The 11,570-nt window shown below is 41.6% G+C and overlaps 1 protein-coding gene across 1 annotated transcript in view; it reads right to left on the reverse strand.

Moving 5' to 3' along the window:
- The window catches only part of Tapt1 (transmembrane anterior posterior transformation 1), a 51,704-nt gene that overhangs the window by 8,335 nt on the left and 31,799 nt on the right, over positions 1–11,570 (reverse strand). Inside the window, exons 4-11 of the mRNA XM_031342149.1 lie at positions 10,315–10,477; positions 9,274–9,409; positions 8,471–8,568; positions 8,169–8,238; positions 4,776–4,856; positions 2,371–2,480; positions 1,021–1,080; positions 643–711 (exon numbers count right to left, since the gene is read on the reverse strand). Of these exons, the coding sequence (XP_031198009.1) occupies positions 643–711; positions 1,021–1,080; positions 2,371–2,480; positions 4,776–4,856; positions 8,169–8,238; positions 8,471–8,568; positions 9,274–9,409; positions 10,315–10,477 (787 nt within the window). The remainder of the gene's footprint in view (positions 1–642; positions 712–1,020; positions 1,081–2,370; positions 2,481–4,775; positions 4,857–8,168; positions 8,239–8,470; positions 8,569–9,273; positions 9,410–10,314; positions 10,478–11,570) is intronic.

Below are 11,570 nucleotides of genomic sequence, written 5' to 3' on the forward strand. Positions count from 1 at the left end.
CTATAGACCAGGCTGGCCTTGAACTCAGAAATACACCTGCCTCTGCCTCCCAAGTGTGCCACCACTACCCTGCCGACTTCTAGCTTTCTTGTACATGTGTTAGCTGACCTGCACACAACTGCTTTCAGGCATTCTGATAAAACCAGCTCTACTTGTTTTGGTGCTGAAAACAGTAGTGTAGAGGGGCAGTGAGACCCTCCTTAAGCACACTGCAATGCTCGGTTTTGCTCACTACTCACGCTGTGCCCTCTGCATTTACTTCCTCAGCACTGGACTTATGGCATCTAGCATGTCAGTCTTGAAGTGCCCTCTAGAAACAGCATTGGTTATGTGGCCACTTCCATGCTACAGCACAATGCCCACCTCCTGGATTATCATTAGAGGAGACAACTGTTTGCCCAATGGGTAGGCCTTACTCTAGGAAAGCTACCTGCACAAGCAGTCCTGTGATGTCACTTTCCCTCTGGGTAGCTCAAAACTGAAAGGAAGGACGCATTTAGAATTTAAGACAAACTTTTCTTTCAGGTTACTTATCAGTTCTTAAAATATGCAAGTCTCATTGAAACAAAGTTACTGATAATACATATTGATGTTTTATGATGATAGCCATGTCACAACAAGAACAGAGAAGCATGAACTTACTAAGACAGCTAGTGGGAGAGGAATAAATCCCATTCTTCGTGCTACGGAATCACTGTAGTCTGTGTATGCCTGCACGCGAAGGAGAAAAGGACTCACTCGGTTAATCAGCATCTAGAAAGCATTACTCGCTGTCAGCAAATGCTTGCAACAGGTGCCTTATGAATAGAAGAGAACCCAGCATGTAACTCAACAGAAGGGTACAGATGTCGACATGAGTCTCAAGTAAAGAGCTCTACCATTACTACAATGCTGCAGAAACACATTCTACTTAAGTATTTAGTGTCTAGAAGAAGGCAGGTTCAAGTCTTTAGTTTTATCTGTAGCACATTTATCCACTGGTGAGTTAATTTCAGACAACACCTTTAATGAAATGCTTACATTTTTTTGTCGGCTGCTAACAAGGTCAAAAGCAAGGCTGGCTCTATATTCACTGTAGACCTGAAGGCAAATAAGAAAATAGATGATATAGACCAGAACAAATACACGCAGTGGAAAGGCTTAGACTTTGTAGAGAAAAATGCTTCCTAATCACACTAATGCTAATTAGCAACCAGACACCCACAGCTTGAGGAAAACAGTCTAAGCTCCCCTGAGCTGCTACATGCATGGGTTTATAAAGGATTTGCTTTAAAGACAAGTAACAGCCAATGACTCACTCCCAGAGTTTAGAAGGTAGGGAGGGAGAAGAAGGGGCTGTTTTAAGCAGTGCTGCGTGGAAAAAATAATTCTGGAATTTTGACTGCACAATTAAGTATTATGACTGTGTATTTAACCACAACAATAACACCTTCTCCCAGAAGGATGCGATAGTGAGAGACAGAAACCAGGGCTGGACCACATTAGAGCCCTTATATAGTGAGAGACAGAAACCAGGGCCAGACCACATTAGAGCCCTTGTAGCAGCTCCTAGGGAGCTTTGACAACTGCATTTCCACTAAAGATGCCATGAACTACCTGAAGCAAACCTTTCATTTTAATCTCAGGTCCTGAGGAAATGACCCATGAAAAGAGAATGATCCTGCACTGAAGCCAAGAGAGAAAAGGATGAGCTTACTGCTGATCCCTGCTTTACTGAAGGGGCAGGCAAGATGTTTCAAGCACTCAGCAAACCAGAAACACAACTCTCTAACTGATACCACATTCAATTTTACATTTTTGAACTAAACAATAAATAAATATGAAGCAAGCTGTTGGGTCAGTTCTCCATTCTGGAACTAAGGATGAAGTTGTACAGGACACCCCACCTTCACTGTATCTGTACTGTGATTTACAGCCTCAGACCTGTTTCTAAAGACACTACAGAAATGGTTACAACATAACACAAATCCCCCATAGCTTCTTCCATTAAATTCACAAGTATAATGTACAGCTCATCTTCTGGAATTTAGGCATCTGTTTATATAATCCCAGCACTTGGAGGGAAGAGGCAGGTAGATCTGGCCAGCCTGGTTTACGGAGTGAGTTCCAGGGCAGCCAGGGTTTATACAGAGAAACCCTGACTCTAAACACCAAAAAAAAAAAAAAAAAAAGCCAACCTTTAAACTTTGAAAGTTTGCCAGCTTACAAATTTCTCAAGGTTTTGATGGTTCTATTTTAAAAATAGACTCAGTATGACTTAATAACTATTAATAACTATTACATTTTTCATAAATATAATAAACCAAAGGCTACATCTTTGTAAGAAATCAGTGAAACAGGAATTGAACAGGAATTACTAGAAATACGTACATCTGCAGTAATGTCATTGAATTTGGTGATAAAGGCATGCTTTACAATATCCACAGCGATTTCTGATGCAATCACCATACAGACATCAGGAAACAATACCCAGAGATGATCTATAAGCATAGGAGAAACACACAGTTAGAATTCCTTATCAATGCTGCCCTGTGTTGTCCGTGTAGGCAGTTGCCCTCCAGTTGTTCATGCTGAGTTGTTGTAAGTTATGTCTGTGTGGTTATGAAATACATGAACCTCAGGTTCTTTTAAGTCATAGTGACCACGGGGGTGGGGGTGGGAGGGAGCATCAGCATAGCAGCTATATATTTCTGTCAGACTGAGGCAGTTATGGCTTTTCTAAAGAACTTTTTTCATTGGTTTTTCAAGACAGGGTTTCTCTGTGTAGCCCTGGCTGTCCTGGAACTCACTCTGTAGACCAGGCTGGCCTCGAACTCAGAAATCCGCCTGCCTCTGCCTCCCAAGTGCTGGGATTAAAGGCATGTGCCACCACTGCCTGGCTCAGTCCTCTAAGGAGCTCAGGCTTCCTTTGGCATAACAATTCCATTCCTGTGGGACTCATCCCATCTGGCATCTGGGCTCCTGGGGTCATACATGCCTACTCTGTCTTTTGTGGCAACTTATCAGGCTGCTGGGAGCTTGATTCTGCAACACTGTACTTTCCATAGTTAACCAGGGCACAATGGGAAAGCATTATGTTCAGAACAGTGAGAGCATCCAAGCACGGTGTTCCTGTCACTGCACAGTGGTGAGAAAGGACGCTTAAGGCACGATCAGAGGAGTTCACAGACCCGGTCCTCAGGAGCTCAGGCTTCCTTTGGCATAACAATTCCATTCCTGTGGGACTCATCCCATCTGGGCTCCTGGGGTCATACATGCCTACTCTGTCTTTTGTGGCAACTTATCAGCTGATCTTGGCAACTATGTATTAAAAGCATCCACTAAGAGAATCCTGCCAATGGGTAAAAGGCACTTGCCACTAAGCGTAACCACTTGAATTCATGCCCCAGAACTGTCATTGCCAAGGGAGTTAAGCAAGTATTACAAGGTGTTCTTCAACCTTCACTTGAGTGTGTAAGTAATGTGCTTGCATAGGCATTAGCACATGCACACACACACACACACACACACAAGTGTAAAACTAATTGTTTTGAAAGCATCTAGCTAACACAAAGTTAGGTGTGTAGCATTAGGAGCTTTCCCACCACAGGTCATGTGGCCTTTGGATCTGTTCTGATCACAACTGATAAGATCTATGATTTGACCTTAAAGGTTTTGTAAAAAGTAACTTCTGGAAATGTGTTTCCAAACTTAGTATCACTTTATATGTGATCCTGATTCTTCAAATGTTCCTGAAAACAAGCCACAAGCCACTAAGTTAACAAGAGGCTTCAGACACCAGGGCATCCTCCATGTTGGCAGTAACACAAGAAGTATAAAACACTGCCTGTTCCATTAACAACAAAACTGGACATCAAGAAATCGAGCTTGTCAATGAGCGGAGCTCCTGAGCAGCGCTCGCCTCCCACCTCACTCTGCACTGTGATCGCCTTCTAACTCAGCAGCTTACGGTCCTGCACACTCCTTACCTCTTCTCACACCTGGACGGGACACAGCAGCACGTAACTGCTAACTGTGCATGAACACTTGTGGAATCTGACAAGGTCCTGTCAGTCCAGATTCAGGAGTGGAGATAAGGCACACACGTTGCTATTTTCACTCTATTTCTAAAGTCCACCCCCATTTAAAAATGGTCGGTGTGATGAAGAGCAGGGCTCTAGCCTAATGGTAAGCAGAGTAACTGCACCACCCACAACTCCAACAGAGAGCCCTGGGCTGCTGTGCTTGGTGGGGTGTGCTTATTCAGCACAACACCTGCAGAGGATGACACATCCATTCTCCTCGAAGAGTATTTCCAATCACAAACAGTGGTACATGGTACAGACGGTCACTTCAGCACTGACCTTACTCCATGTTTTCTTTCTTTTTTGTTTTTTGAGACAGGGTTTTTCTGAACAACAGCCCTGGTTCTCTTAGAAATCCCTCTACAGACCAGGCTGGCCTTGAACTCAGAGATCCGCCTGTCTTTGCCTTCCAAGTACTGGGATTAAAGACTTGTGTGACCAGCCAGGCAGTGGTGGCACACGCCTTTATTGATCCCAGCACTTGGGAGGCAGAGGGGTAGAGTTCTGAGTTCGAGGCCAGCCTGGTCTACAGAGTGAGTTCCAGGACAGCCAGGGCTATACAGAGAAACCCTGTCTCGAAAAACCAAAACCAAAACCAAAAAACAAACAAAACCAAAACCAAAAAACCCAAAGACTTGTGCTACCAATGCCCAGCCTTGATTTGTCTCAAGAGTAAAGTAGGATACCATATTTGATTCCAGAGAGAGTTACCTGGATTCCAAGAAAACTGTTCCATGTTTCTTAAGCACACTATTAGCAAAAGCACATAATTTGTGAATCGTTCCTTAATATCTAAAAAAAAGAGAGATTGACCATTAAGTGCTAAAGTGTATTAAGTAGGGAAATACTTTAAAGTAAGTGATTCTTAGAACCCATGGTGTTCTATTTTAGGCACCAAAATTCACAGTGCTTAGTCTCTTCTATAAATGCTGCACTTTCTGCACATAACCTATCACCTTCTGGCACACACTGAGTCATTTCTAGATCTCTCATAACACTTGATACGACTTAAAAGCAATGAATATAGTTATTTTACTGTATTATGTAGGGAGCAGTGACAAGAAAGCATCTGTCCATGTTCAATACAGATGTGGTTCCTGCTTAGAATAACCCCTACAGCCATAATCATGTAGGTGGGGAGCACACACATAGGGCTAACTGCTGACTACTGTGTGTGTATATGTGTGTGTGTGTATATGTGTGTGTATGTGTGTGTATGTGTGTGTGCATGCACACATATACATGTGTGTAAGCCATTACTTAATTTTTCAACATATTTCTAGTATGGAAACAAAAAAAATTAAAGTTGTTCAAATTTGATCATTAAATGCCTCCATAGTCTGGGAATATATGACAACTGTTTTCATTTTATAGAAGAAGAAAAATCAAATCAGAGAATAAAATATAGGACTCTGGTAAAAAAAAAACTTCTGCACTTCCAGGAAATATCTAACCTGGGAAGGAAGGAGCATGCGATTTCTTACCCAAGAGAATACTGGCACTGTAATAGCATTCCTTGGTGGTATGTAGAGAATTTCATTGTGTGTGGTTGTGTGTATGTGTGTGTCTGTGTATGAATGCAGAATTAGGTTTCATAGTAGTGCTTACTCTAAGTTAATAACTAGTTGATTAATTACAACTAGTTGATTAATTGGAATGAATTTTGTGAAAACAGAAAACTTAAATCATGTCAAAGACAGTTTATGTATTTCATTTTTTTTCAGTTGTTATTTTCTTCTAGGAGTCCAAGATACCATGTAGTCATGAACTAAGTATGTGTGACAATGAGTGTGCACTGTGTGTGTGTCTGTGTAAGGTTGCAAGCTGTGGATAGGCGCTGTCACTCACACAGCACAGCTTGCATTTCCACCTGCCTGTGGCACACCTGTTAGCACCTGCAGCTCAAGATCGCCTTACCATCCTCTGTGGGACCAACTTAGCTTCTCCACTTCCTGTTCTTGTAGCTCTAGAACATGACTGGACTTTCTTTTCATTGCAAGTCCCCTCTAGGTGAGCTACCTTTACTCTCTGTACCTTCCTTTCATTCTTGAACTCTTCCAGGCAGAGCTGGCACCTTCCCCTTTAGAGATGCCAAGCCCATCACTTATAGCAGGTCTGAACTGTACTTTCAGTGGGCACAAATGCTGCACTATCATCTATGAAACCAGAGCATGAATCCTTACACAATGCCATGTGTAAGGTATATATAACAACTAGTTTGGAGGTACAGTGCATAGAAACACTTCCTGGGAAAGCATATGTAGGGTTTTCAAGTGCACATTCTGACTAGTTCCACAACACATGTGCATATTCTTTCACTTGATTTCCAAGGGGATGTAACTTAAAGTCTGCTCCTAGCAAAGTCAGACTGAAGGGAGGAAATATTCTCTGTACTTAGTTAGAGATGGATTACTCTTCACGGGATTGCTCTTCTAATGTTTAACTGGAATTTTATACAGTTATTCACAAATCTGTCTTGGGATGTGTGCTTTATCCTTTCTAATTTTCATGAAGAAAGTTAACAAAGAAATGTACTCCTAACAATCCTACTGAGAATGGCTGTATATGACAAATTTGGTTCTTAACCCAATCATTATTAGAAGGAAAAGAAGCGCATCATTTGAAGGGGCTTTTGTATATAATGGAGCCATAAAGAATGCTGTCCCAAAGCTTTCCAGAGTGGTTGTGTCGTTCACGCCCTCACAGCATGGAGCAGTTAGCCGCCATCTTCCTTCTTAGCAGTGTTAGCCTACAAGAGCATTCTAGGAGGTAATGCAGTGACTTCCCATTGACTTGCCTTGGTAGTTCCCTAATGATGTGAGTGAACTTACTGGTCATTCACACATTTTCATTTTCAAAATCCAATCCTTCTGCTACTCTAAATCATATCACTTCCATCACTGGCAAATTTTCAATATATATTCAGGAATGGTAATGTCCTTACTCAGATATATATACCCTCAATTTTTTTTCTCTTAACCTATATGTGATCTGAGTTTTCATTAAAAAAAGTAATTTCCCTTCATTTTTATTTTATGTGTATGAGTGTTTTGCCTGTAAGCATATCTGTGTTCCGCATCCCTGCAGTACCCCACGGAGACCAGAGGGGACGTTAGCTCTCCTGGGACTGGAGCTGCAGACCCAGGTCCTCTGAAAGAGCCCAGTGCCCTTAACCACTGATAAGTGGTGGTGGTAGTGGTTTTGGGTTTTTCTGTTTGGTTTTCGAGACTCCATTTCTCTGTGTAGTTGGAGCCCCTTTTCATTTCCTCTTTAATCAGCCTAGATTTTTTTATAATTTTGAAAATTGATTTATATATTGTTCTTAAGGTTAGTAATTTTGTGTAGTCTCTAGAGGTGTTCCCCCAAACAAACGTTGTGAATATTTTCTTCTATATTTTATTTTTAAAAATTTAAGATGTAGCACTTACACTTTGATAAATTACTTTGAATTAGCATTCTTGGAGGAGGACAGGGATCAAAGGTCTTTCATTTAACCTTTATTCCAGATGTAACTGTTAGGCTGGGACCCCTGCTTATCCTCTGCACAAGCGGGGAAACCCTGTCTACCCTCCTTCCCTCAACTCCATCTGCACAGAGAAGATTCCCTATCTGCTTAGAAAAAACATGTCATCATTCCTCGTCTCCTGTTTCTGACAATCTACCCAAGGTGCCTGTCCAGGGGCCCAGCTTCTGACCATGTATGGCCACCATCCCAGCTCCTAGCTGGCACGTCATCACTCCCCACATAAACTCTTTAAACCCTTCATGCTTTAGCCAGGATGTGTGACTTCTCTGACCTCTACCTCTGAGAAAGGTGAACACACCTGAGAGCTGCCTCCTAGTAAATCTACTTTTAATCTGGTCTAATCTGCCCTGTATCTTCTTGACTGAGGGAAAGAAAATGCCTACCAGTAACCACTATTAGGTAAAAATACCTCACTAACTACTAATCTGTTTTAGAAAATATGATTTTTAAACCTTTAAAAAATTGTTTTGAAAAACAATTACTTTTAATTAAAATGTTATTATTCAACATTTGTTTATGGTAACGAGCCACTTTCAATGAATGTTAACTAGAGCTACAATCAGAATTGAACAACTTACCACTATTTGACATCTGAAAGAGATTGTTCTTTTCAAACTTCTTGAATACACTTCCTTTAATTTCAACAAACTGAAATAGCAACAGAAATAACTTTAAAAAATATTTATTAAATACATATATATTTATATATCTATATTATACGTAGATAATATATCATCTTAACACCTTAACAGTTGTAAAAATCAACTCTCTCCACAAAACACTTCTTAGCCTGAGAGGTAACTAAGAATTCCTTTCATGCACAGCACTACTGTGAGTTCCTTTCCTAAACTTCCAGTGCACAGTGTGCCCTCATACTTACATTATTAGACATCATGATCGTAAGCAGTGACTTGTTGTGAGAGTTAAAAGCTACATTGAGAGTTGTCGCTTGAACCATGATAAGAATTGCATGTAGAACTAAGAGCAAGTCAAAGAAAACACTTATTTCACAATCATTAACACAATAACATACAATTTTGAAAGTAAAAAATAGGGGAAATGACCATATCTGCCTAACAAATAATTTCTTATCGTCACAATTTCCTTATTGTCTAGTTGATATACACTTGAAATGATACATGCACTCTACATGAAAGAAACGGAAGCAGAGAGGAAATGTGAACACCCGTTAATTAGAACTGTACCTCTGGTAGTTGGCACAGTTAGGTCCTCACCAGGTCATGGTGGCACACACCTTTGATCCCTGCACTTGGGAGGCAGAGGCAGGTGGATTTCTGAGTTTGAAGACAGCCTGGTCTGCAGAATGAGTTCTAAGGCAGCCATGGCTACACAGAGAAACCCTGTCTCGAAAACCAAACAAAAAAACCAAAACCACCACCACCACCACCACCAAAACCAGAAGTAGCCCCTCAAAAAGGTGTTAATTAAAAATGGAAGAAACTAGGGGAAATGATGAAAGAGACTAAGAGATGTACATCTGTATTATGATAATTCAATGTTTTAAAAGTGAACACAGAAGTAAGTCTGGAGTTGGTTTTCGTTGGTTACCCGAGTGATATGGAATATTAAGGTCGCCTTCATACACACAGCCCATTATGTGCAGGGATGGGCAAGCAAAGCAGCACGGGCTGCTGGAAATGTCCTCTAAGTATAAAAGGATACAGACATAAAGAACAGCCATGAAGAAGTGAGGAATCACTCCGATGTGTGCTCTTTTTCTTTCTTTCGGCTCTGTGGCTGTCCAGTAGAGAGCATCTAATATATCCTGTCCAAACGAGGAGAACAGACGATCGGCTACCTGCAGAGAGGAACGGGGGAAACAGGCGTCAACTGCTCATTTCAGTAGTTACCAGCAGTCAGACCTGAGGCTTGCGGCCCTGGAAGGGAAGCTGAGGAAGAGCAAAGGGCTGCTTACATTCTTTGCATGTGCTCCCTGGTGCATGCTGAGGACACAATACATTTATGGAACCAGAATGAGATTTGTTGAATTAGCAATTTATAAAAACAAAACAAACAAAACCAGAAAAAATTAGGAAATTTGATGTAAAAAGTTCAAAGCCATTTATATTTAGAATACTAAGCACACATAATTAAGTTATGTGGAATCCTCACAATTCTTGCAAAAACAACAAAAAACAGTACATACATGGGTTTCCAGTAAGTCTGCAATTTGACAGCATGTGTTCTCAGAACTGTGCAAGCAGTGGGAATCTTTCCTTTAACTTAGTGTTCCCAGCCTTCCTAGTGCTGTGACCCAGTTCCTCATCTTGTGGTTACTCCCAACCATAAAATTATTTGCTACTTTATAACTGTAGTTTTGCTACTGTTATGAATCATAATGTAAATATGTGTTATGCAGGACATCTGAAATGTGACCCCTGTGAAAGAGTTTGCTGACCTCCCCAAAGGGGTCTTGACCCACATGTTGAGAACCATTGCTATAACTGGAAGACACGCTCCTTTCAAGTATGACCCAGCACTAGTGGCTCAGGTGGCGCCTCGATAAACTCAGTCCCCAATCCTCACTAGATATGACTCTGCACTGAACTAAGGTCCTCTGGTGAATGAAGCACATTCATTAGTGGCTTTCCAGAAGGCACAGACAACGCCTTTCTCTCATTCCCTCTGTAGGACCTGAGTCTTGAGTGCTGGCCACACTGCAGACAGCCGGTCAGACTAAGATGTGGGGAGCAAGTGCCTTACCTCTAGCATGTTGTAGATGATATAGAGCTTGATGACAGACTGGCCTCTTATCAGGTGGTACATCATGGAGTAGTCAACATAGTGCATCATGAAATAGCAGATTACCAAAATGACACCCTTCAAAATGTCACACACCTGTGCAGGCTGAAGCAAACGTCTGTCCCTGAAACATACAAGTAGTGGAGACAGGAGTTTCACTCTAAGAGTTCTCAGAACAAGTCATCTTTGCTGGACACACAATTACATATCAAGGTCCCAATGAATGTCAGGCTGATGCTTTAACAACTTTAATAAGGATGGTCACTAAAATGACTGCAGTAACAGGGCCTTTTCTGCTGCGCACAGAATATAAAGATGTCAGACTAGGGCTGGAGAGATGGCTCAGAGGGTAAGACTGCTCTTCCAGAGGTCCTGAGTTCAATTCCCAGCAACCACATGGTGGCTCACAACCATCTGTAATGGGATCTGATGCCCTCTTCTGAGGTGTCTGAAGACGGCTACAGTGTACTCATATAAATAAATAAACCTTAAAACAAAACCAAATATTAAAAAGATGTTAGACTAAAGGTGGATCAGAACTGAAAAGCGTGTGCAGGCAGCAGCTTTATGTGTGTCACGGGGAGGCAGACCTTACTATATTCATGGCCGCTGGGTCAGCCTGCCTACCCAGTAGGTTCTCTATGCACACCACTCTGCACCTTGTCCACTGTATATCCCAACAACCCTGCTGGCCATATAGAGAGTCAGGCCACTGCTGTGTTACAGGCACACCTAGCTCCAGATATTTCATAGTGGTTCAGAGGGACCCTTGGATCTTTATGGTTATGTAGCTTTCCCCATGAATATATACCATAAGTTTTCCAACCCATTATTGACAAATTTCTACTCTTTTCCAACTATAAGCTAGCATAATGTATATGTCTCATAAGTAGAAATGTATCTGTTTATAAAATCCTACAATTCTAGGTGCACAGTTACATTCACTTGACATTTTGGTAAAAACAGCCATTATGGGCCTCTGAAAGATTTGTGTCAACTTACACTTCTGCTAGCAGCATATTGAGAAGCTTGTCATAAGCACCGACATAACACATGACCAACTCCTGAATCTTTGCCAGTTGCATCGGTGAGAAACAGAACCCAGTATAATTTGATGTCAATTTACCTCAGGAGTAGAGCTGGTTCTGGGTGAAAATACCACCTAGGGCCTTGCTAATGCTAGCCAAGCACTCTGCCGCTGAACCATACATACGTTT

The sequence above is a fragment of the Mastomys coucha genome, unplaced genomic scaffold (genome assembly GCF_008632895.1).
Source record: "Mastomys coucha isolate ucsf_1 unplaced genomic scaffold, UCSF_Mcou_1 pScaffold22, whole genome shotgun sequence".
Classification (NCBI taxonomy): Eukaryota; Metazoa; Chordata; class Mammalia; order Rodentia; family Muridae; genus Mastomys; species Mastomys coucha.